Raw genomic sequence first — 26,919 nt, forward strand, 5'->3', positions numbered from 1 at the left:
AGTGTAATAAAATTTGGCCTTGTCTCCATGCAATAGCATTTTAATTTATCTGTGGCACACACATAGGCCCTGTTCCAGTCTTTGACAGGTGACCCTTCCTCCCAAGGGTTAACATCCTGTATTATCTGTTTACAGAAATGAGGTTTTCCTGCGGGTTCTCTTCTTACTTGCAAAATCTATAGCCTGAGTTTTGTCCAGACTCCATATGCTTTTCCCCAGAGAAGTTACAGGAGTATTAGTTTGAAAGAAGTCTTTTTCTACTTCACTATATTGGCTTTGGGTCAAGTACATACTTTCTTTCCCACTTACCTTTGCTAATATTCAAATGTCATTGTTTTCTTTATTATTTATGTCCAGCGTTAGACTACAAGAGAGACTTCCAGGGCGAGGTTACTTAAGTAACTCTGATTGGTTCAGTGGTGTGGGTCTTAAGCTACTTACTTCTATAGATACAGTGCTGAAGTGTGTGTCTGAGAGCCCAAGTACTAGGCCCAGGTTGAATAACCTGGGCCATAAAAGAACAGTGAGACGTGTAATCTAGGATAGATTACATAAGTCTCCTTAGAAGACTGTTCAGAACTGGGCCACATCTACACAAAGAAGGGAGGGCGAGCTGGCGAGTCTAATTTCTACCTGCCTGTGGGGTGCTGTTTGTTTATGGCTTTGATCAGACCTGGTACGGTCCAGAGGGAACCCAAGTGAGACCTGCCTCGGAGACTATTCCAGTCCCTGCTGGGCCCAGGGGAAGAGTGGGAGGCCTGGCCCCCAGCAGGAGGACAGCCTGTCTGCACATGGGCATGCTGGGATGCTTAATTAGCCTTTTTAACCCTAAATTATTAAGTTCTAAAGTAAACAAAGTTTGTTACTAATTTGTTACTAAGTAGCCAAAGAGAAATGTTTCAAGTCTGTACCTTGAAATAAGATATTTTTGTACTCCTTAAGTGTTTAAATCTTTAGAGAACTAGGAACAGATAATTATATTCTCTTCCTTGTTAACTATCTTTTAGAAGATTATTTATTTTTTACCACTAAAGACTGTATTGTGTATTTCCTAAGGACATTTTCTTATATAACCATAGAATAATTCTCAAAATCAGGAAATACAATCATGTCTGTTTAACAATTCTAAGAGCTAATTTCTCCCTCCCCCCCCGCCATCCTGTGTGTATTTATTGAACACATTTTCCATGTACTGTAGTGTGGGACCTGCAGACTTAGTGTAAGACATGGCCCTGATCTCAGGGAGTTTGTACTTTCAGCTTTTTTTAAAAAATAATTGAATTTATTGGGGTGACATTGGTTAATAAAATTTTACAGGTTTCAGGTGTACAGTTCTACAGTACGTCATCTTTATATTTATATTGTATTGTGTGTTCACCACCCCAAGTCAAGTCTGCTTCCATCCCCGTGTACCCCACTTTACCCTCTTCTATTTCCCCCACCACTGCAAAATACGCAAAATCCCCAACACAGCAAAATATGGTAGGTCCTTTGCCATTTTTAAATTGGATTATTTGTGCTTTTTGGTGTTGAGTCATATAACTTCTTTATAAATTAGGATATTAACCCCTTATCAGATGGATCATTGGTGAATATGTTCTCTCATTTAGTGGGTTGTCTTCTCATTTTGCCGACGGTTTCCTTTGCTGTACAAAATCTTTTTAGTTTGATGTAGTCCCATTTATTTGTCTTTTCTTTTGTTTCCCTTGCCTGAGAAGATATATCAGAAAAAATATTGCTATGAGAAATGTCCGAGGTTTTACTGTTATGTTTTCTTTTAGGATTTTTATGGTTTTGAGTCTAAACATTTAAGTCTCTAATGAGTGAGTCTAATCCATTTTGAGTTTATTCTTGTATGGGGTGTAAGGAGGTGATCTAGTTTCATTTTTTTGCACGTATCTGTCCAATTTTCCCAGCAGCGTTTATTGAATATTGTCTTAGCCCATTGTATGTTCTTGCCTTCTTTGTCAAGTGTTAATTATTTCTGGGCTCTCTATTCTGTCCCATTGATGCATATGCCTGTTCTTATGCCAGTGCCACGCTGTTTCCGATTACTGTGGCCGTGTAGTACAGTTTGATGTCAGGTAGCATGATGCCCTCAACTTTGTTCTTCTTTCTCAGTATTGCTGTGGCTCTCGGGTCTTTTGTGGTTCCATATAAATTTTTGGAATATTTCTTCTAGTTAAGTGAAATATGCCATTGATATCTTGATAGGAATTGCTTTGAATCGATAGGTTGTTTTGGGTAGTATGGACATTTTAATGATGTTAATTCTTCCTATCCACGAACATGGTATGTGCTTCCACTTATTTGTCTCTTCTTCAGTTTCTTTCCCCACCTCTCGAATCCGGCTGCCTTCCCTCTGTTCTGAAAAGCTGTGCCCACATGGAAGTGTCTGTGTGGGGGGTTGGAACCCCTCAGAGGCAGAGTGTAACAGATTGTGCTGCTACCCCCAGAATCATCTTTCCCCTGCCATCTTCCCTTTTCTGCTTTTTTAAGGAGATCAGTAATGGCAAAACTTGCCTCTTAAGTAGTTGCTATGGTTCTAAACAGCTGAGAAGAGAGTTCATTGTGTCACCTCTGTACAGAAACTTAGTGGCTCATGGAAGGGGAGGAGAGAGCAAAGCCAAATTCCGTGGGGCTTAAACAGTTCATCACTTCCCAGCTTCTCTGTCATGGGCATCTGAAGGCCTGGGTGCGATTTTAAAGTGTCCTCAGTTGTTACAACATTTTGAGTGGGGGTTGCACCAATGTCTCTCCCATTCTAGCAGCACGTGTGATTGTTACATGTTTACTTGATGTTTGCTTCTGGCCAGAGCTTGGGGCTGAGGTTTTGAAGGTGTTTGTTAGCTGGGGGTTTATAGAAAGCTTTTCCTTGTTACCGCTCACCTCAAGCTGATGGACATTTTTCCACCGCTACACAATTTCTTCTCTAAAATAACAGGCATTCAGATTACCTAGAGGTACTTGCTAATTAAAAACTGGTCTCTAAAAGCCACTCCATAATCAGCCAAGCACACTGTAAGCAAAACACTCATCTCAAAGCCGTCTAGGACGAACAGGGGTTATGCTGATTACAGGCACTGGCTTCCTAACAGAGGAGTTACTGATGAATTATCATACTAATGCTCAGGAAAAAATCTCACTTTCAAAGCTGTTGATATCTAATTGATTTACTACTTCCCTTCTAAAACCTAATGAGCTAAGAACGAAAGAGAGTTGTTGCTTCAGAGATCTGAAACCCACTTTGTCACTCGGTGAATCGCAGCTCAGCGTGAGTTCTGTTAATGTGTATTCATGGATCACCTCCTTTCCCTGTGCCTTAGTGCCCTTTGTAGGTGTTTTGGGAAGTATGGTATTAATGCTAAAATTTAAATTATTTCACAGCTGTTATTTGCTTTAGTTGTTTTGAGAGGCTAAGTTCATGACCCTTTGGGGACATGCACACTCATGGTCCCCTGTGGCTTTAAACTGAGCAGTCTTAAACTTAAGTTCTCCTTCCCCAGAGCTCTGAAGGAATACTCTGGTTTCTCTTCAGATCCTACAAATCTTTCGCCTTTTACCAAAGCTCTGAAGGAGCCAACTTCCTTCATTTTGTTTCTCTTTCTGTTCAGGAGAACATATTATAGAAGTTCTCTTTCAAATTGTGTCTGCGCCTTAATAAGAGACTTCAGTTCTGAAATAGTATTTTGTGTTGACTAATTAGAGACTTGTGTTTCACTTTTTATTTTGGGAAATGGGAGGAATATTAGGATGACCTCATTGTTGATGTGGTTGTCTGCAGCAGTTTGTCTTGTAAAAGATTATTCCCTTCTGTTTCTCCCCCACATTTGTATTTTGAAAATTTTGAAATATATAGAAAAATTAAAAGAACTGGTCAGTGAGTTTTTATGTTAATGTTAACATTTTGCTATATTTCCTTTATCACAGAGCAATCCACCTAGCTTTTTAAAAATTATTATTGATTAATTGATTGGAGAGAAAGACATTGATTTGTTGTTCCACTTATTTATACATTTGTTGGTTGATTCCTGTATGTGTCCTGACCAGGGAGCAAACCCTCAACCTTGGTGTATGAGGACAACACTAACCAACTGAGCTACACGGCCAGGGCCATCTAGCTTTCTCTTTACCCTGGTTTGTTTTTTTTTCCCTCAAGAAGAAATGACCTTTATAGCTAATAGTGAAGTAGAGAGAGAAACAGGCAGACGATAGTCATGCATGGTGCCTGCACATATTACACATAAAAGAGCAAGCTGGCAAATGAGCAAGCGAATGCGAGTGAATGAATGGATGAATGATTAATCTGAATAGAACACGCTTCTAGCTCCAGCTAAATCTATGCCCTTGGGGGTTTACTGTTGGGCCAGGAGGTATGAAACCAAAGAAAGCAAACCACTTTGCCAGGTGGCCCATATGAAGCCTTCAGTGAAGGTCCACATGGTCAGCATGGCTGATGGAGTTCAAAAGAGGGACTATGATCCCAGAAGTACAGGGCAGTTGTCAAAGGCTTCTTGGAAGTAATGGAGCTGGAACTGGGCCAAGAGGTAGAACAGAGCCTGAGAGCAGAGATGTGCACAGGGCCATTCTGAGCCGTGGGGAGCCTGAGGCACCCATGTGCTTCGGAGGACAACAGTGTGGTGAATAGCCAGCTGCCTGCTGGAAGCCCTTCCTTTAGGTGATTGGAGAGTGGACTGTCTTTGAGCTCCAAGGCAGGACCTCACCTGTCCTGGGCAGGACCCACTCCCTGTTTCCCAAGCACTCCCAGTTACTCCCATTCCAGGGCTTGGCCCTTGCTGCCCACTCTGCTTGTTAGAACACTGTCCTTCTGGCCTCTGTTCAGCGTTAACTTCCCTGACTTCCCCCATATAAAATAGCCGTGTGTGTGTGTGTATATGTACAGGTATACATAGATAGAGAGAGCTGGTACTCAGGGAACAGTTTATGCTTGAAGGAATGAAAAAAATGGGAATTCTCAGGTGGGGAGAGATAGTCACCAAAACATAGCTCAGGGCCAGTGGCCTTGTGGGGAAGGTTGAAATTGGGTTTGGTTAGCTTGCCCTACTTAGGTTCCAGGGAATTCACCCAAAGCATTTTCTCTTTGAAAGATTCATGCCCCTCAGTGAAGCCCTTGCTGATTCTGATGCTTCTTGTCCCCCTTCCAGGACCCCTGTAGTGGACCATGAGTCGGTAATGCCCACTGAGGACCTCTGGGAGCCATGTCAGACGAATCCGCCTCAGGGAGCGATCCAGACCTGGACCCGGACGTGGAGCTGGAGGATGCGGAAGAGGAGGAGGAGGAGGAGGAGGTGGCAGTGGAGGAGCACAGCAGGGATGATGAGGAAGACCTGCTGGATGGTGAGTGGCTCTAGTGCGTGACAGAGGTTGCCTTATCTTTAAGGCAACCATTTAGCTTCTAATGGAATTTTGGCTGGTTGAGCATGGTGTTTCCAGTTGGATTTCTTAGGTCTCTGTCGTGAGAAGACGAATTGGAAACACAGCAACAGTGAACTCATGTGTTCCTTCTTAGGAAATGGGTGGTTCTGTATAAGCCTCACTTTAGTGCTGGAAGGACCTTTAGCATTTATTTAGCTCTTTGACAAACATGCAGACGCAGGCCCCAAGATCGGAGAGTGGGGCCCAATTGCCCAAGTCATGTAGTAGTCAGTGGCAGAGTCCCTGTGACCACACTTGGTGGTCCAGGGCCATGGGCCTACAAGGTGGTCACAGATGAGCCTGGGGGTAACAGTGACTGGCGTGTGAGTTTCCTGAAATTACACTCAGAGTTCTCCTCATGTGGACAGGAGGGGATTCCCTGGGGAGAGAGTCTCCGATGGGCCCACACCTGCAGAAGGCTCGGTGCAGCTCCTGCAGTGCTGCTGTGCCTCCCGGTCCCTTCCTGTGCCTGTATGGTGCTCCTCCTGGAAGAGCACTGCACCTCCATAGCTGGTAGCCCCTCGGCGCTCCTGATTGGTTTGCTCGGCTCATCCCTTCCTTTGCCCCAACTTGTTGAGGTGGCATTGGACTTTTACTTTTTATCTTCAGTCGCACATGAGGTCATGTGGCCAGGCACAGGGCTTCTCAATTCTCGCCCTTCATGGCATAGGATCTAATTGTTTGTAAGCTTCCTATTGATGAAGCAATAAAGTTTTTGGTTCTTTCTAACAGACCACTCTAGTGGAATGGCACATTGCATTACATTGTCACCACTTGCACCTGAAGGAGCTTAGGAAAATGGGCACCTGCCGGTCTTCAGGTTCCAGGAAAATGAACATTGGTCCTCTTCCTTTGCCGACACAACTGTTTGCGGTTCTCCTTTCTCCTAGCAGCTGCCATGTGGTTCAGGGATCAGCCTTCCCTCATTTAGACTGTCTAAAAGTCTCTCCCCATTTCCACTTCATCTCTGGCAGGGAAATTACCATATCACTGGGGTTTTTTTTTTTTCCTGACAGCATCTTTTGCTGTTCACTGCTAGCTTATTCCATTGGTGTTTGCCCTCAGCTGCTGCTGTACTTCCTTCCTATAAAGTAGAGTGAGGAGAAATAAGGGGAGGTAGTGATGTGACGGGCACTAGTAGACTGTCTTGCTTGGCTCTCATAGTTCCTGAGATGGTGTTAGAGTCCCTTGGTTATCTGCATCATTTTTTATCACTTTTGGTTTTTTATCATTTGGATTCTGAGAGTTACATTTTCACATACCCCTAGAACTCTTGTCAGGTTTAGATTGGATTTTAGGTGGTGCTGCTGGTAAGTATAGTGGATATATGTTCTATCCAGAAACCCAACCATGTAATATTAAAAATAGAGACATTTATTGAAGATGATATAAGAAACACGGTACATAGGACAATGACGCCTCAGTCCCCTTCAAAGTAGGCACTCTGGGACCTCACACAGTTCTCCCAGTCACCATCAGTTGCCCTGTCATATTTTCCAGAATCTCACTGATGGTCTGAAGTCTCTTCCCTCTCAAAGGTGATTTTAGTTTGGGGAAAAGCCAGAAGTCACAGGGCACCAAATCTGGGCTGTTAGGGGGTCTGAGTCACCTGGGTGATTTGATGTTTGCCAAAAACTCTGCATGAGATGTGATGCGTGAGCAGGCAGGTTGTGATGAAGCTGCCAATCTCCAGTTGCTTGTAGCTGCGGCCTTCTGAGTCATCCAAATAGTTTCCGTGGAGGAATGTTCAGGCTTAATGAAAAACTCGATGCAGATCTGTTGCTCTACTCGCTCAATCACTTTGAATGTGTTGGCCACACAGTACACACGCTCACTCAATGATGTCTACCATCCCCACTGACTAGTGCAGCGAAGTCGTCATTGTTCACACACACGCACTCCAGTCCACTCGCCTTGGCTGCCAGGTTACACCAGTGTCACGTAAATGGTTCTTGTTATATTATTAACAATGGCTGGACTTTTTCTGGACAGCTTTTATATATATCTTGTTTTCTTCCCACTTGGTTTCTTGGAATCCTTTTCTCTTTGTTACGTTCTTAATTTTTCAAAAATTATATGCTTCTGGGGACTTTACTATTATTTATTTAGAAGTGGTGAGGATTTAATTGCGATTTGTCTCAAAATAGTGTAGCTGTGTCATTGGAATGTTTTAAAAAGAATATTTGTACAATTCTCAGGAGAAATAATTTTTTAAAAATTCAAATGATGTCTTTTCATTGCTTATGAAGTGTGGAGTGATAAAAGTTGTTCCATAGGTACTCTCTTTTTCCTTTGCTCTGCTAGGGTGTTTAACTTCTTGGGGTTTGATTCAAGGACCATTTTTACATTTCACTATAGTTTTAGAGCTGTGCACTACCCCCCGCCCCCCCAATATAAGTGGTACTTCTGTTACTCATGGCCGCTCTGCCCCGGTTTTAGCTCTTGCAGCGTTTGTGGTCCTCTCATCGTGAACACGCTGTGCAGCTTTGCTGGGGCATCTGAGACAGCCTGCCTGGTTCTTCCATCTTGCCCTTGGCCACTGGTCATCCTGCAGTCCTCACAGGCAGAGCAGCCAGCTTCTCTCTCTCTCTCTCTCTCTCCCCTTCTCCCTCTCTCCCTCTCTCTCTCTCTCTGTCTTTCTCTCTTCCTCCCCCTCCCTCCCTCCTTCCCCCCTTCCTTCCTTCCTTCCGAGTACATTTACTAAAAATGAGGACAGTGAAACGGGAAGGGCCTAGGATAAAAGAAGCAATAGGAGAGAGTCTCACTAACCAGCTACTCTTACATGAAAAATAGCTGTGAATAATCTGGTCTTAGTTGGTGTGCTGTGAAGTGGCCCTTTGGTTTCCTTTGAGCAGTGGTTCTGAACCTGGCATGCTTGTGCCTCCTGGGGGACAGTTTACAGTATCTGAAGACAGTTGGTTATCAGGACTCCTAAGGGGTGGGGGGAGGGTATGCTCCTGGCGCCTTGTGGGTAGAGACCAGGGACGTTGCTAAACATCCTGCATTGCGTGGAAAACCCCTCCTACACACAGTTATCCAGCCCAAAATGTCAGTAGCGCTGAGCTTGAGAAGCCCTTTCCAAAAGGAAACTATTACCTCAAGGCTTTTTATTTGAAGTTTCCTCTACTGGATAACAATAGCTCACTGTTATATCACTTTGTCAGAGTTTACAGAAACATCGGAACAATCTTATTAACCTTTTCAAAGAACTGTCCTTTGGCTTTGGTGATCCCCTTTTGATTTTTTTTTGTTCTCTTTTAATATCTACTGTACTGCCCTGGCTGGTGTGGCTCAGTGGATCGAGTGCCAGCCTGCGAACCAAAAGGTCTCTGGTTTGTTTCCCAGTCAGGGCACATGCCTGGGCCATGGACCAGGTCCCCAGTTGGAGGCACGAGAGAGGCATCCATACATTGATGTTTCTCTCCCTCTCTTTCTCCCTCCCTTCCCCTCTCTCTAAAAATAAATAAATAAAATCTTTAAAAAACAATATCTACTTTACTATATTCCTCTTTCTACTTCTTTTGGGTTTATTTTGTATTACCATCAAAATTCTTAAGAATGTGCTTATTAGCTCATTAGGCTTCCTCCCCTGCCCCCCAATATAAGCATCTAAAACTATAAATTTCCCTCTAAATACTAGCTCTGTCCCTTCACAAGCATTTTGGCACACTTTCTCCTACTTGATTATCTTTATGGGACTTGGTGGCTTATTGGATACGTGGGGCAGGTTGAAGACAGAATAGGTGAAGCCTGAGAGGGTGAGGAAACCTTTACCAAGGTGGGAAGAGGGAGATAAAGGTATTCCTAGCTTTGCTACTTTAGATTGGGGTGTTGTCTCCCCTTGACCTTTGAGTGTTGACTGGTGGGACATCAGTCTGAGAACTGGCTGTGATAGAGCAGGGAGGCTTTGGCTGTTGGCTATTCCAAACATCAAAGCACTATGACTTTGACTTTTAAAAAAAGTGGGATGAAGACAGTGTTTTATTTTTATAACAGATTAGGGGAACCATGGCATGCTGTGAAAAATTTTGGCTTTGGTTTTTCATTCCCCTGGGGTTTTGTTTTTGTTTTTATTCCTCTTTACGTCTCCGCTGGGCTTTCTCCATTCTTTTGGAATGGACAGAGTTGGGTGTCAGAACTTTTGGGGTCTGTCATTAGAGGTAGAGGTTCAAAACTTGGTGCCTCTGGAATTGGCTTTCCTCATGCAGTGGTGTTTCTGGCTCAGTATTTTCTGCTAGCTCAGCTTCAGATCCAGTCTCTTGCTGGGCACTCAGGACCTCTCAGTGAGAAGGTCTGAGAAGCCCTGGTTTAAGTTAGGTAAACCAGATCTGGACACAGACTGGCTTGATGGGCACATTTGTGTAGAACATACAGGCCTTCTCTTTTTCATTTCATTCTTGTCTATTTTATGTGGCACAATCTGCTGGGACAGATGATTGTTTTGTAAATCAGTATCAGAAAAGCATGTCATATATTGATTCAGTTATTCAGAGTGACTTTGTAGGAACTTTAACACTCCTTTCCAATAATCCATGGAGTGGGAGCTTCTGATTGTGGGTTTAACTTGCGTTTCCCTGACTACATGCGATGTTGAGCCCTTTTCCATATGCTTTGATGACCATTGGTACTTTCCTGTCGTGCCCGAATACATTTTTTTACTTTCTTATGTTCTTCCACCCATTTATCATGGATTTATAGTAATTCTTTATGTCTGAATGAGTCTTTTGTTAGACACACACACGCACATGCATGTCTTTTCCTTCTATATTGTTTGGAATTTCACCTGCTTAATTGTGGTTTTTTTGCTATTTTATGCTCTTGCTTTAAATTCTATTTTTGATGAATAGATTTTAGTGAAATCAAATTTATCATTTATTCCCTTTATGTTTAGTGCTTTTTATGCCGTATTTAAGAAATCTTTGTCTTCCCCAAGGGCATGAAGCTATTCTATTACCTTCTAGAAACTTTAATGTTTCATCTTCACTTAGGTCTATGATCCATCTGGAATTGATTTTTTTTTCACTGATTTTAGGGAAAGATAGGAAGGGGGAAGGGGGGGGAGAGAAAGAGAAAGAAATGCCGATTTGTTGTGCATTCCACTTAGTTGTGCATTCATCGGTTGCTTCTTGTATGTGCCCTGCCCTGAGATGGAACCCACAACCCTGGCATATCAGGATGACGCTCTAACCAACTGAGCTGCCCAACCTTGATTTGTGTGTGGTATAAGATAGGAGTCAAGTTTCATCCCCTCTTCCCCCAATATGGTTTTCTAATTGATCCAGCACTCTGCGTTTCATTTTTGCTGTAGCCTTTGTTGTAAACCAAGGCAGAGTGCTTGGTCTCTGGAATCTATCTTTTCACCACATAACTGGGAGATGGGGGCAGAGAAGCGAGTGTGCAGTGGGTGGGCTATAAGCATGAGCTCTGGGGCCAGATCAGCCACCTGGTTGACAGGTTCAAATCCTGTCTTCACTACTTGTAGCTTTATGAGGCAGGTTTCCTCATTTATAAACTGGGAGTAATTGTAGTGTCATTGACTCACTAGGGCTGTTTGGAGGCCCGAATGAGTTAATGTTTATACTACCAGTAACTCTAACTGAAGAATAACCAGCAGTGCTGGTAGACCAGACCCCAGTGTTTCTGGGAGCTGGGCTCGTGATGGGAGTTGTCTGACGGCCTGGGGCACAGCTGGCAATGGAGGGGCTCCCCACAGGCCTGGTGCTGCAGCTGCAGCTGCACCACTCGTAGCACCTGCCCTGCCCTCAGAGATGCCCAACAAGCCTCCTGAAGGGAAGGTTTTAAGTTTTTTCTGAATCATCTTTTGAAATCTTTGAGTGGTCTTTGGTCCGATTTAGAGTATAGAAGCCAGGTGTGCCAAGTTCGAAGGTAGTTCCCCGGAGAGCATACCAAGAGGGATAGCAGCAGCAATGAACTTTCTCTCCACAGCTGTATTGACAGGCACTGAAGCTTTTCCTATTGAGCACACGCTGAAATACAACGGGAAAACCTAGAAGAGGCCTTCTGGAGGCTAACCTTTAAGCAGAGACCTGAAAGAGGGTGTGAGTTAGAAGTAAGGCATTAGAACCTGACACGGCAACTGTTAGATGAAGAGATGGGGAAAGAGGGACATAGCCTCCACCGAGGCCAGAGACCCCTGGGAGCTCAGAAAAGGCCTTAAGCATTTCAAATTTTGTCTTAAGGGCAGAAGGGACAGATTTAAAGTGTTTTGAAAGATCCTGGGTGGGTGGAGACGTGATGTGGTCAGAGTCAGAGAGCTCACTCTTTCTGCGGCGTGGGCAGCGAGAAGGAGCGGGGGTGGGGGGCATGCAATGGCTGGTACGGGAATCCAGACCCAGTAATACAGTGGTTTGGAGAGAAGTAGGGGTGTTTGGGTACCTCTTTCAGCCACAGAACTCATGATTGAACCTGAAGAGAGGGAGAAGGTGAAGAGGAGGGAGGGTTTTCCCTTGGCAGTGACCTAGTGCAGCGTAGTATAGCACGCGTCTAGAGAACGGAGACCCTGGAGTGCAGCATCCTGGGAGAGCCGCTGCCGACTGCCCTTCCAGCTTAGAGACCATTGTACCATTACTGGCGCGGGTCTGCCTCGGGCTGGTGGTGTCTGTGTTCTTGACTTTGTGCAGGAAAGATTTCACGATGTTTTTTAAAGCTGAGAAGGATGAAACAAGGAAGGGCTTAGGACAGAAGAAGCAACAGGAGAGCAACTAGGCAGGGCTGCTTTGGCTCTAGAAAGGTCGTGTGGAAGAAGTGAGCCAAGGCGGGGCTGCGGTGAGCTCACTGGACAGTCAGGGGAAAGGGGCCTTGGGCACACGGTTGGGGGTAGCCCGGGGTGAGCTGTGGCTGCTCGCTGCTCCTCTGGCTGCAAGTCTCATGGGGTCCCTTAGAGTTTAGGAGATGCATGCCTGTGGGGGAAGGTGAGAGGGAAGGGGAAGGTGCAGGCAGGCTCCTGGGAAGGAGCGCTCACACCGGTCTGCCTTGAGGGTTTTATTTATTTATTTATTTATTTATTTATTTATTTATTTTCTTTTTCTTCGTCTTGAGGGTTTTAAAGGTGAGTTTAGGGGACTTCTTTGGGGAAGATCTCAATAGAATATTCATCAGTTTTATGCTGATGCACCAAAATGAGATTTGTTCCTTTAACTTTATCCATCCTTGGGTATGGTTGGCACCAATGGCACTAACTGGATTTCTGCTATGTATCTCTCTCTAGGTGATTTAAGCTCTTTACCCTCCAGTTGGGGAGAAGTGTATACCATTTACTCTTTTATTGTCGTTGTTGTTCTACTTGTTCACGCATTCATTGGTCGGTTCTTGTGTGTGCTCTGACCCCAGAGATCGAACTCCCAACCTTGGCCTATGGGGACGGTACTCCAGCCAACTGAGCAAGCTGGCCCCGTCTAAACCATTTACTCTTAAGTGTCCTAGGTTAGGGAAGACAGGATCTTGCAATTTACTAAGATGGCTGTGAACTGTTTGGCTGTTTAACTCTCTTTCTCAGTTTCCCTGTTCCACTTGTCCTCAGTGCTGTTGATGTGAGAAACACCCACACCTGTAGAAAAATCTTATAAGAGTTTACTGAGTTTATTTGAGCCAGACTGATGACATGCCTAGAAGCAAGATCTCAAATGCTCCAGGGACTGACAGTTTTGCAGTTTCTTTTATGGATTTGGAATTAAGGAGGGAACAAGATTACATGGAGGTGGGAGAAAGCAAGCAGGGAACTCTATGATTGGAATGCAGATAGTTACAAAGGTGTGTTAACCTCCATGCAGGGAACAGCGGGTAAACAGGGCTTGCTTAAGGCAACGATAAACCTTCCACAGGCCTGGCCTGACTGCCTGTCAGGCTCTTGCCAGTTAGGGACTTAGGATCAGATTGCCCTGTGAGGTCACAGATGTACTGCAGAGCCCCTTTCATCCACATTACTTATGTTCCAGCCACTCTTTTTCTCCTCGTTCCTTTCTTTTCACTCATCAGGAGGCAAAGCTGCAGTAAGCTTCCAGATATGTACTTACTTCCTTTAAGTTTTCTCTGGCCCCAAAGAGGAGGCTTTCTGCCTTATTTTGAATACGGCCTGCCGGAAAGGGCTTTACCTGCCTTTCGTGACCAGAGTTTACACTCCAGCTTTTTTGCCTTCAGAGTTGACATTTAAGGCTTCAACTAATGAGACAGTTCAGCAGGTCTGTGGCGTACAAAAAAAGTTTATTGTTTTGCCAAGGCGTGACTTCAGATGATGCTCTCTTTTTAAAAACTGTTTTTCAATTACAGGTGACAGGTGAAATGGTGCTCTCTTTAGGCTGGAGTGCGGGAACTACAGCTGAGCCCTGCCCTCTACAGCTTCTGCTCCTCAGTTTATCCTGATCTCTGCTTTCAGATCAGGAATCCCTGGCATCGCCCAGAGTCTGAAGGGGTCGTTTAAATGTCTCAGTTGTGTGTAAATGCATCTGAGGAAGAAAGTATGTACTGCAGCATTCTCCATTTCCCAGGGTGATGTCTGCTACTAAGCCTGATGCTCCGCTTGAGAAACCATAGTCTTCATTCACAGCCCTTTCTCAACTACTGAATCCTTATGGGAATTTTTGTGGTGTTATTTTTTTTGTGTGTGGTTTGTAGCATCTGTGCTGCACAGTGTTCATCAATAGAATGGAAAAGTAAGCTGAGCTCTGTTGATCTCCCCCTCCCCCGAGGTTACTAGCACGTCTTGTTTGTCCGTAGGACCAGTTTACTATCTTTTACTGTAGGGTTAACAGTCATAACAGCTACAGATTTGGAGGACTATCGCCTTAGTGTGTGTACCCAAGTCCCCTCTCAAATAAAAGAAGTAGAATGAGTGGTTTGTGTTTCTCTTCACCCTCCTGGTTTCCTTTTATATATCGTGGATACCCTAGTGGAGTTTGCATACTATGGAAACTTTGTATGGGATTCTTGCCTCTGCCACCATTTAAAATGGATTTCCAGGAGGGAGAATGGGGGTGACTTGAACAGCAATGTGGGGCTTTACCTGCCTGAGCTCTGTGTGGGCAGGACCATAATCCCCCAAGGCTGCAAAAAGGCTTATTCTCTTCATTCTTCTTCTTAAATCTCTACTTTGAGGATGAGAGGTCCTGTCTGCCTCTCTAACTCTCCACTCTCAGGCTCACTGGAAATGCCAGGAGAGTGCTGTCTAGCCTTCTTGAGAGAGGCTGCCAATAGGAGACCCTAAGAAGGGCAGGAAGCCCAGCGTGGATTGACATGGCTCCGACGCCTCTCTCTCTGGCTGTAACATCAAGCTGCCCCAGCCTCCAGAACCACTTTACTCCCTGTGGTGCTGAGTGGCAGGTAGGGGAAACGCTGGCCCTTCAGTGATTCTGAGGTTTCCAGGAATAATTTGCTGGAGTCTTTACTTCTATTTTTATTTCTCCCATATTTGGATTGGTTGTACATTGGGGAACAAGGAAACATTCTGTTACCTCTGTTTTCCCATTCAGATCCCCAGACCATTCCTTTGAAAAATCTCTTCTAGAGAGATGAGAGACCCTTGGAGTTAAGATTGGGAGGAGAGCTCTTGAGGACAGAGTGTCAGCCTATTGTCACTTGAGGCCTTTGGCAGAGGGTGCAAGGAAGGACTCTCCCCATACGAAGCCAGCCGAAGGCCATGAGGTGCCAGTCACCAGATGCCTTGGGTTGCACGTTGCTCTTAGATTAGCTACAGCTATTTCCAGATAGAACTTGTCTCTTGCTGTACCTTCTGCCCTCAGAGCAGTGGGGTTCCCTTTCTTAGTGTGCAGTGACAGCTGGGTGTGGGGTTGCTTCTGAAATCCTACCAGTCTCCTCATGGTCCTTCCAGCTTCCACTTACCACTTGATCCCAAACACAATGCCATGCTTTGTCATTATTTATTTTTTATGTGGCAGCACCCCAGGTACCAAGTTTCTGTTTCAATTACTATTTTGTGTCATAAGTCTCCCCCGAACTTGCTGATTTAAAACAGGCTGGTGTGGCTTAGTGGACTGGGTGCCGACCTGTGAACCAAAGGGTCACTGGTTTGATTCCCAGTCAGGGCACATGCCTGGGTTGCAGGCCAGGTCCCCAGTGGGGGGTGCGTGAGAGGCAACCACACACTGAAGTTTCTCTCTCTCTCTGTTTCTCTTTCCCTTCCCCTCTCTCTAAAAATAAGTGAAATCTTAAAATAGTTAAGATGGCAAGTTTTATAAATAAATAAATAAATGACACTTAGTATTTCTCACGGTCGGTTCGTATGGGTAAGCTACCCAGGACGGGTATGGCTGACAGGCTAACATCTTGGCCGTCTCGGTTTCTCTGGATGGAATATTTCTTGATCACATTTTCCTGCTTGTTTGCATATTTGGAAATTTGTGATTAAATAATAGTCTTTGTGCATAATACATTATAGTCTGTATTCTGTTTTGTTCCTCTAAAGAGTGTTCATTCTAATTTTAGCAGACAGTTCAATTATGTTTGATCACCTTGAACTTGGAGGGCCTTAGTTTTACGCTCTTTTATAATACTAATCTGTGAAGAGCCCAAGATGGTTCCCAAGTCTAACTCAGCGGCACCCAGCCCCTGAGTGCTGTGTCCCTGCAGGTTGCACTGGTACTTGGTCTTACGCTCTGTCAGGGAGGGTCTAGCATAGGTCTTACTCTAGAGCAGGGTGTCAAACTCATTTTCACCAGGGGCCACATCAGCCTCTCGGTTGCCTTCAAAGGGCCGAAATAATTTTAGGGCTGTATAAATGTAACTACTCCTTAATTGTCGAGGAGTTGAAATCACATTCAGCCCTAAGCCTTCTCAGCTTCTTGACTGAGACTGCAGTTTTTTGCAGTTTTGTGCTGCCTGTTTTAACACTGCCTGAGTGTGCATACCTCCAACATTTTGTCCAATTTTATCATTGTTTACAGAGGGAGAGTGTTCCAGTTCTCTTACTGCATAACAAATTGTCCTAAAACTTACCACCTTAAACAGTTGTATTTTGCTCATGGTTTTGTGAGTCAGGGATTTGGGAAGGCAGTGGCTGAGCAGCTTGCCCTTGGGGTCTCTCACACAGTTGTACTTATTTGAAGTTGACTAGATTAGGCATCCCCGCCAACTCGTGGCGGGTGATCGATGCTGGTTGTTGGTGGAGAGTGCAGCTGACTGTCTTTGAGGGTGCCCATGGCGCTCACTCAGTGGGGCCTGGGTCTCCACGTGGCATGGCGGCCTCAGAGCGGTCAGGCTTTGCGTGTGGCGGCTAAGGCTTCAAAATGCAGATCGCAAGGAAGATTTTGCACTGACTTCTACAGTCTAGTCTCAGAGGTCACCTAGTGTCACTTCTGTTCCAATCTTGGCTGGGTTAATCGGTCATGAGTCTACCCAGACTCAAGGGGAGGGGACCCCAGTGCTTGTTAGGACAAGAGTCAAAGAATTTGTAACAATTTTTTAAAATTATTTCCGATGACTAGTTCAGAACCAGTTACTCTCTCATGGTCAGAAGTTGTTCATTCCTCAAGTGTCTGTAATGGTATATAAATATGATATGATTTCCATTGCTATTTCTTTTTGGACCTACAAGTCATTTAAAAGTGTATGGATTATTCAAACGTATATAGATACAGTTGAGAATTTTCTCGTTATCTTTTTGTTTTTTACTTCTAGCCTAATTCTACTCTGATTAGATACATACTCTGAATGATTTCAACTGTTTGAAATTTGTTGAGGTTTTCTTTATGGCCCAGTATATGGGCAGTTTTGATACAGGAGATGTTGAGAGGAATGTGTTTTATTATTATTGAGGTACGTATTCTAAGTATGTTCATTCAGGTTTGTTAATTACTTCATTCAGTTCTTAATATAGCCTCACTGTTTTGTTTTTTTGTCTGTTGGCTCTTCCTAGTTATTGAAAGAGGCAAGTTTCTCACTGTGATCGTAAATTTGTGTATTTCTCCTTATAGTTTTGTCGGTTTTAGTATATTTTGAAGCTAAGGTATTGTGTGCGCACAGATCTGGCGTTGCTGTGTTCTTTGTATATTAGCCCCTTTGTCATTATGAAACATCCCTTTTTATTTCTAGTGGTGCTTCTTACCCTAATGCTTTCTTCATCTGAATTGGTACACATACACCAGTCTTCAGGCAGTGCTTGTTAGTGCTCGTTCCCTACTTTCCACTTCTTCTTGCTCTTATTTAAGTTGTGTTATTTGCTCGCTCTACATAGGTGGGTCTTGTTTCTTTATCTAGTCTTTTAATTTTAATCCACTTACATTTAATGTAATTATTGATGTAGTATGAAAACATCACCTTATTATTCTATTTATTTTCCATCTCATCTTTGTTCCTGTTCTTTTAGATTAATCAAGTTTTTTTTCAATGATTCTACTGGCTTGTTATATAATCTTTTACTATACTTTCAGTGGTTATCCTGCATTACAGGATGCATTCTTTTCTAATGTAAATTATTGCTTTTATTACTTCCCTGACTATATAAGGACTTTATTACCCTTTGAGTCTGTTTACTTCTTTCCTGCCTTTTATTATTTTTTATGCATTTTAATTTTACATATTTTTAATGCTATTAAATGTTGTTTTTTCTATAGTCAGCATTTGTGTGTATATTTCACACATATCTTTTTGTCATTTTTCATTTCTTCACCTCTCTTTTTTGTCTGAGATAATTTTCTTTCCATCTGAACAACTTCCTTTGGTATTTATTTTTGTGTACACTTCTTGGCAACAAATTTAATTCTGTGTTTTTGTTTGTCAAAATGCCCTTATTTGGCCCTCATTTTTGAGTGATATATTAGCTGATACAAACTTCTAGGTTGTCAGCTATAGTGTTTCAACACTTAGAAGATTTTCCACTGTCTTCTAGTGTCTTTTCTGTCTCAGAAATCCATTGTCATTCTCTCTGTTTCCCCTTTGAAGGTATGTTCTCTCCACGTGTGACTGCTGTATGCTTTTCTGTGTTACTATTTTTCAACAGTTTTCTATACTCTTCCCTAAGGATAGTTTTCTTTGTGTTTATCCTGCCTGGTAATTCACAGAGCTTCTTGATTCCAGTTATTATATATTTTGTGTCTACAATTTCCCTTTATTTTATAGAGACTGAGTATCTGGTGACAGTCTTCATCTTTAATTTTCTCCATTTCTCTCTTTGTCTTCTTGCACATTTTTATCAGGGTTTTTTGTTTGTTTATTTGTTTGTTTTTAGTATCTGGGTCACCAGTAATTCTGGTTCTGTCATCTGTTTATCCCTCTTATTTTTTGGTCATTTGGTGTTGTCTCCTGGCATAGCTGCTAATTTTTCATTGACTGCTCAGTATGGTAAATAAAAAATTGTAGAGACTATGGATGACATCTTTAGAGAGGGTTTTCCTTTCCTCTTCTAGGCAGATGTAGTGGGGCTGATCACCTTAGTCCAGTTGGGCAGAGATGAATCAAAGTGGGCCGTTGTTTACAGGTCTTTTCTACGTCTGGTGCACTCCCGTTTCTAGGGTGCGGCCATGCCACAGCTCTGGCTGAGAGCCAAGGTGCACACCGGGCCCCCCTGCTCTGCTGGGTCCTAATTCTAATTCTTGTCTTCTCTGCACGGGGAGAAGGCAGGACTATCTACTCTGCTTCTCAGTGGCTTTCTGCATAGCTTCTTAGCTGTGCAGCCCCCGTCCCCCACCCCCATCTCATTCAACTTCAAAATGAAGCAAGTGACTTGAACGGAAAATGAGCTTGAGCGTTTGGCTCAGGTGACGTAGATTCTCAGCTTCCTGCTCCAGCACCCAGACTTGGCACAAGGGGGGAATAACAGTGGTAGGATGCTGGCTCACCCCTTCTGGATTTCCCTTCCCTGGCACCTTGTCCCCTCAACCTCTGGCGGCCTCAGCAGCTTTTTCAGTGCCTTCAAAGGTTTTTGTTGTTTGTGTGTTGTTTTAAGATTCGGTCACCTGTTTCTAGTTGTTCTCTATGTGAGCATCAGTGTACCTCAAACTAGTTTATCTTAGCTAGAAGCAGAATCCCTGAGCCCACTTAAAAAAATACGTATATTCTTATTGAAATATAATTTACCATTTTAAAGTATACAATTTAGTGAGGTTTTAGTATATTCATAAGTTTGAACACCCACACCACTGTCTTTAATTCAAAACATTTTCATCACCCCAAAGGAAAACCCTGTTACCCATCAGCAGTCCCTCTCACACCCTGTCCCCCAGCCCCTGCCATCACCGCCCTCCTTTCTGTCTGTCCTGGGCTTTTCTGTAACTGGGTCGTGTAGCATGTGGCCTTTTGTGTCTGACTTCTTTAACTCTGCAGACTGACTAAGGCAGCTCTGTGTGTGTGTGAGTGTGTGTGTGTGTGTGTCAAAATACACATAACTTAATACTTATCGTTTGAGTCATTTGAAGTATACAATTCAGTGGCGTTAAGTACATTTACATTACTGTGTAGCCATCACCACTATCCATCACCAGAACCTCTTCATCACCCTCCACTGACACTCTGTACCCATTTCATAATCAGTCTCCATCAGGGCCTCCCCCAGCCCTTAGGGAACACCATTCTACCTTCTGTCTCTATGACTTCATCTGCTCTCAGTATCTCCTAAGTGGAATCACAGTGTTTGTCTTTTGTGACTGACATATTTTATTTAACATAACATCCTCAAAGTTCATCCACATTGTAGCATGTGTCAGAATTTCTTTTAAGGCTGACTAAAATTCCATTGCATGTATATATCATATTTTGCTTATTCTTTCATCTGTTGGTAGACATTGGGTTGCTTCCATGTTGTGGCTATTGTAAATAGTGCCATGAATGTGGATGTTTAAATATTTCTTCGATACCCTGCTTTCAGCTCTTTTGAGTGTACACCCAGAAGTGGAAGTGCTAGGTCATCTGGTAATTCTATCTTTAATTTTGAGGAGAACCCCACACTCATATCCACAGCAGCTACACCCTTTTATGTTCCCACCAGCAGTGCTCGAGAGTTCTGATTTATCCACATCCTTGCTACCACATTTTTTCTCTTCTTCTGTTTTCTTTTTCTTAACCCTTTTTAAAATAATAGTAGCCATCCTAATGGGTGTGAGGTGGTATAATATTGTAGTTTTGAGTTACATTTTCCTAATGATTAATGACGTTGAGCATCTTTTCATGTGCTTATTGGTCATTTGTACATCTCCTCCGGAGAAATGTCTGCTCATGTCCTTTGCCCATTTTGATTCAGTTTTTCGTTACTGAGTTTTAGTAGTTCTTTATATATTCTAGATATTAAGCCCTTATCAGATATATGATTCACAAATATTTTCTCCTATTCCTTGGGTTGCCTTTTCACTCTGTTGATAGCATCTCTTTTTTTCCCCATCACATTTGTCCCCTAACCCTCTCCCACCTCCACCCCCACCTCAATAGCATCTTTTGACACACAAAATTTTAATGAAGTCCAGTTTGTCTTTTTCTTCTTTTATCGCCTATATCTTTTGGTGTCATGTCCAAGAAATCATTGCCAAATCCAATGTCATGAAGCTTTTCTGCTATGTTTTCTTGTAAGAGTTTTATAGTTTTAGGTTTTATATTTAGGTCTTTGATCCATTTGGAATTAATTTTTGTATATGGTATGAGGTAAGGGTCCAATTTCATTCTTCTACTTGTAGATATCCAGTTTTCTCAGCATCATTTGCTGAAAATACTGTCTTTTTCCTATTGAATGACACTGGTACTCTTGTTGAAAATCATTTGAACATATATATGAGTTTTTTTCTGGGCCGTAAGGTTTTTTTTCCCATTGGTCTATATGTCTGTCTTTATGCCAGTACCATACAGTTTTGATTATTATAGCTTTGTAATAAGTTTTGAAATTAGGAAGTGTGAGTTCTCCAATTTTGTTCTTTTTCAAAACTGTTTCAGCCTGTTTTTGTAAATGAAGCTTTACGGGGACACAGCTGCACTGTGTACGGCTGCTTTTGAGCTACATGGCACAACTGTGTTGCAGTCAAGACCCTGTGGCCCACAAAACCTAAGGAGCTTCCTGTTTGACCCTTCATGGGAAAACTTATCAGTTCCTAAACATGCAACTCTTTACTCATTTCTCCACCTGTACCGCACTGTAGCACAGAAGTGGATTTGCGGATTGTACCTCAAATAAATAAATCAAAAGGAAAAAGTAATTTGTACACAGATACTTATGTCACCGTAGATGCAGCAAAGAATAATGAGCAGCCAGGTGCCCTGCATCAGGGGGATGACACAGCGTTCTCCGGTACACTGAGAGCCTGCCATTAAAGTGACGTGTGTGGACAGTGTCAAAGAAAGAGTTATATTTAACACAAAATGTCGTGCATTCTTTGATCACCAGTATAGAGTATGCAAATATATATTAACAAAAGTGGAAGAGTTGAGATCTAAATAGTGCAGAGATTGGTGCTTGTTGCATTTGGTTTTCCAGTAAAACTAGTAGTGGGAGGACAGGAAATGTGCCCCCCACCCTCTTTCTGTTTCTGCCCCACAGAAGGAAGAGAGGGAAAATAAACAGAGAAGCACTGGTGACCGTCACAGCCCAAGGGCACAGCCCTGAGACTTCACCCCGGGCTGTGGGACACCAGAAGCTTTTCCTTCCTTACACCTCAACCCTGGGTTTCCTGATGTAGTAATAGGGGAACACAACTAAAAATTTAAAAAAACTCTAAAATTTAAAAAAATCATGAATTTTTTTATTCTGGAAAATCTGAAACGTCATTCAATAAAATAGAGACAATGAGAAAATGAACCCTGTGTCCCTGTACTCTCTTCAGTAGTTGCTAGTACAGGGCTGGTCTTGTTTCATCTGTTCCCCAGCTGTGGATTATTTGGCAGTAGATCCTTAATGTAACATTATATCTGTAAAAGCTTCAGAATATATTTACTCTATTTTCTGATACATAAGTCCTAAAAAGAAAAAAAAAAAAAACTCAGAAAACAAACACAATATGCTATCACACCTAAATTTTTTAACTCAATATTTCTTATAAAATATCCAGATAACTCCTGATTTTAAAATTATTTGTACTGTTAATTTATTAAAATCCCTACAAAGTTCACATTGAGTTGATTTGTCTTCAAATCTCTTTAATATGTACTCATAAGCTTTCCCTAGCTCTTTTTCATTTTCTTTTTACCTCGCAACTATTTGTAGAAGTAAAGGATTCACTTGTTCTGTAGTTTTGCACCTTTCCAGATTTTGCTGATTGCACCCCTGTGGTCTTGCTTGCCAAGTTTAACATTGTTCTTTGTCCTGTAATTTTGCAAACTGGACTGAGAAACCTGGGTGTGTTCAGACTCAGGTTTCACCGCTGCGGCACATGTGCGTCACGGGTGGTGCCGCATTCATCCTACTGTATCGGGCCAGGAGGCCCACAGAGACGTGGGGCCCGCCGACCTTGTTCATACAGATCGGGCTAAGGAGGAAGAAGGGCTGGAACAGCTGGGGAAAGGGCCCTGGAAGTGTTTGTACCTCGTACACCCAGGGAACGAAACGCAGGGGTTTTTCTTTCAAAGCTACTCATTCGCCTAGTCATACTCGTCTTGGTGGTTTTCATAACTCGTTCCTGAGGAGCTTGTATAAGTATTCATGGTGCTTGTATAGCTCTGATTACTGCTCAGGGCAGCTCACATGAAGGAGAGAGTTCAGGGGTATTTGTAACCAGATCTGACTCAATGATGCTGGGTGGTAGTAGTCATTGACTTTTAAGCCATGCAGACACTAGTTTTCCTTTTTTCTCTAACAAAGCACATGTCTCTTTACCTCCTTGTTGAACCTTTTCTCTTTTTTCCTCAGTGGCTCTTGGTGAAGTAAAGTCTAGGCTTTGGGGGAGGGCTATTTCTTGAAACTTAATTATTTTGATTAGGTTGTAGAGTCACATGGTTCAATATTTAGAAAGTACAAAGGAGCACATAGTGAAAAGTTACATTTTGCCCTGGCTGGTGTGGCTCAGTGGGTTGAATGCCGGCCTGTGAACCAAATGGTCGCAGGTTCAATTCCCAGTCAGGGCACATGCCTGGGTTGTGGGCCAGGCCCCCAGTAGAGGGTGTGCGAGAGGCAACCACACATTCATGTTTCTCCCCCTCTCTCCTTCCCTTCCTCTCTATAAATAAATAAAATCTTTTTTAAAAAGGTACATTTTGATTTAGGGAAAAATTAATTACAGAAATTTTAAAACAACAGTTTTATCATTAAGAATAGTTTAAGATGTGGCCTGATGTTACGTAGAAACCAGTCATTTCACAGCACCATGAAGCAGCAGTGAAGCACTTGCACAACTCTGACTTGCATGACGACAACTTTCAACGTTAGCACATCCAAAAACTAAAGCTCTCTGACAAGCCAACTGCGGTTGTTGAGCCCAGAAGCTGAGCATTCGTTCAAAGAATTCTAGGTGGTAAGGAGCTAGTTTAGAGCTGCATCATCTTTATAAAGGAAAGGGGAAAACTGTCTGAACTAAGTGTGCATGCAAATTTTATATGCTGTATCTAATCATTTTTAAACTGCTACTGCACTTGGCCATGTTCCACCCCATGCAGCAGGAATTCACAGCCAGTCCTCACCAACTGGAATGTTTGATAGTGAATTTGTCTGTGATAATGAAAGGCTATCAGGTTCTGTTCTTTCTCCTCCCAGGAGCAGTCACTCTGCAAGGCAAAAACTAGACAAAAGAAATACAACAGTTGGCAGCAAGTTCCTTGGCCTACCCTGTGTACTCTGATTCTGACTTACCTGCCTTCTCTCCAACAACCTAGCCTCCAACTGTTCTCCTAGTGGTTACTCAATAAATTTGCTTGTGAAATAGAAACAAAACAAAAGGCCTTAAGCCCAGGAGGACATCAAAGGTCATTATCAAAACCAGAGGACCCGGCAAAACACCAAGTTGAAGTGTGCCAACCCAGCCCCAAGTGTAACTGGTATGCAGGCCAAAGTGCAGTGTGCTGAACATGGCTGTTTAGCAGATGTCCTTCTCAAGGAGTCTGCTGTCCAGACACCTGTTCCTTTGGGAGGAGGAATTCAGTGGCCTCATTTTCTAGGGCCGTGAGGTAGGAGGAAGGTGACAGTACCATTAGGTGACAGTGCCATGGAAGTATTAGCTCTTTGGAGGGGCGGGGAGGCCTGAAGGAATGCTAGATCTTAAGGGAAACAGAGATTGCGGAGCTTCCCTCCGTGGTGCTTCAGGTGGAAATGTGGGGTGAGGGTGGTGGATTTGGGGTGTGGTTAGCCCGACTTGCACTTTCACTTGGAGCTTCTCTTTCAGTTCTCACATGTGTTGGACACAGGAGCAACAGTGCCTTGCTTCCTCAGCAGGTGCAACGTGCCCTTGAGCTTCTTGCCACCCCTGACTCTGCCGTCTCTGGGGACCTTTTGGAAAGGGCCTGCTGTGGACTGGAATGGGAAATGGAGAGTGGCATGTGATGTTTCCCCCTCTTGCCCACGTTAATGGTATTGCAGTGTCCATTATGAGCGTTTCTTGTCTGGTGCCTCCCTCGGCCATTTCTCCTTTGCTTTTCAAAAGCAGAGGTTATCTGCCTGAAACCTTCAGGGTCTCTCACTGCGAAGGCCCAGAAAGATGCTTCCAGCATTGCTGCAGAGGAGTGACCAGCCCTGGGTGAACCTGTGAGTGTGTATGCATGCGTGTGTGCACACATGTCCACACCACCCATCCCCTTTGCCCACCACTCTGGCAGTGGCCGCCTTGGCTTCCCCTCTGCACCCAAATGGAGGCAGTGGGATGTAGGTGCCAGGAAAAAGAGGCCTTAGAAGTAGTCCTCCCTGGGACAGCGGTTGACTTCTGTGTCAACTTCTAGGAAGGATCCTGGGTCTACCCCTAAGTCTGTCTTCGAAAGGGGGATCCTGGGAAGAGACGGGAGTGATTGTGGGGTTGGAAGGCTCCTACTGCTGCCGTGCTTACTCATTTCGAATTAGCCCACACTGAGCGGCCTGCATTTTCCTAGTCACTCCACCTTGTTTGAAACCTGTTCCTTTTGCTTATGCTCCTATAGCTGCTCAGAATGTTCTTTCTTTCCTCCTTTGCTAGCTGGTACCTACCTATTCTATTAGATTAAGCCCAGGTCTTTCCTGTCCCAAGAAAGCATCCTTATACCCAGCCCCAAGCAGGGCTGGATTAGGTGTCCTTTCCCCAGGTGTTACTGCCAGGCACTCACCTCACTGTACTTGTGTGTCCCCGTGTGGACAACTCCGCTGTGCCTTGACACAGGGCCTGGTACGTGCAGATGCGCAGACGTGTGTGAGGCCGAACTCTAAGCAGGTGTGCAGAGGCGGCAGTGGCTGTGTGGTGTCTGGTTTGCGGTGAGGTTTGGAACAAAGACGTGGTCTAGTCTCAGACGGGGTTTTTGTAGTGACACCAAATGCAGTTGGCATATGGCATTCTTTTAAAAACAGTTTGTTTTATTATTGAAAAAACTTGAAAAACTTAACATTCCAGTTGACATTTAATATTCTGTTAGTTTCAGGTGTACAGTGTAGTGGTTCGACATTTATGTACTTAGGAAGGGATCCCCCCTAATAAGTCTAGTGCCACCTGAACCCTACATAGTTACTATAGTGTTGTTGACTCTTCCCCCTAAGCTGTACTTTACATGCCTGGCACTGTCTTCTAACTGCCAATTGGTATTTCTTCATCCCTTAACCTTTTCAGCCAACCCCCCAAGCCCCTCCCATCTGGCAACCGTCAGTTTATTCTCTGTATCTATGAGTTTATTTCCGTTTTGTTTGATCATCTATTTTGTTTTTCGGATCCCGCATATAAGTGAAATCTTATGGTATTTGTTTTTCTCTGTCTGACTTACGTCACTTAGTGTAATGCCCTCTAGGTCCACCCATGCTGTCACACATGGGAAGACTCCCTTCTGGTTTACAGCTGAGTAGCATCCCGTTGTGTACATGCACCACGTCTTTACCCAGCTGTCTGTGAGGAGACACTGGGCTGCTTCCACATCTTGGCTGTTGTGAGTAATGCTGCAGCGAACATAGGGGTGCGTATGTCTTTTCACACTGGTGTTTTGGATTTCTCTGGATAAATACCCAAAAGTGGATTTGCTGGGTCATAAGGTACTTTTATTTTTTAACTTTTTGAGGAATCTGCATACTATTTTCCACAGTGACTACACCAGCCTGCATTCCCACCAACAGTGCACAAGGGTTCCCCTTTGTCCACATCCTCGCCAGCACTTGTTTGTTGATTTCTTGATGATGGCCATCCTGACAGGTGTGAGGTGATATCTCATTGTGGTTTTAATTTGCATCTCTCTGATGATTAGTGATGGTGAGCATCTCTCATATGCATATTGGCCATCTCTATGTCCTCTGAAGAGATGTCTGTTCAGGTCCTCTGCCCATTTTTCAATCAGATTTTCTAGAAAACAAACTTCTTAAAGGGAAGGAGGTATATGAGTATTCCCTGGGACCCCTACGACAGTGCCTACTGTGCTGTGAGCCCTCCTTAGGTGGCTGGGGAATGGAGT

General features: G+C 43.6%; 1 protein-coding gene across 6 annotated transcripts in view; it reads left to right on the forward strand.

Annotated features, from left to right (window-relative positions):
- Positions 1 to 26,919, forward strand: part of RAD54L2 (RAD54 like 2) — a 72,758-nt gene that overhangs the window by 21,882 nt on the left and 23,957 nt on the right. For all 6 annotated transcript variants that reach the window (XM_053917693.2, XM_053917692.2, XM_045199704.3 and 3 more), the window contains one exon: positions 5,166 to 5,358. In XM_053917693.2, the coding sequence (XP_053773668.1) occupies positions 5,220 to 5,358 (139 nt within the window). In that variant the 5' untranslated portion in view covers positions 5,166 to 5,219. The remainder of the gene's footprint in view (positions 1 to 5,165; positions 5,359 to 26,919) is intronic.

Source organism: Desmodus rotundus, unplaced genomic scaffold (assembly GCF_022682495.2).
Source record: "Desmodus rotundus isolate HL8 unplaced genomic scaffold, HLdesRot8A.1 manual_scaffold_100, whole genome shotgun sequence".
NCBI lineage: Eukaryota > Metazoa > Chordata > Mammalia > Chiroptera > Phyllostomidae > Desmodus > Desmodus rotundus.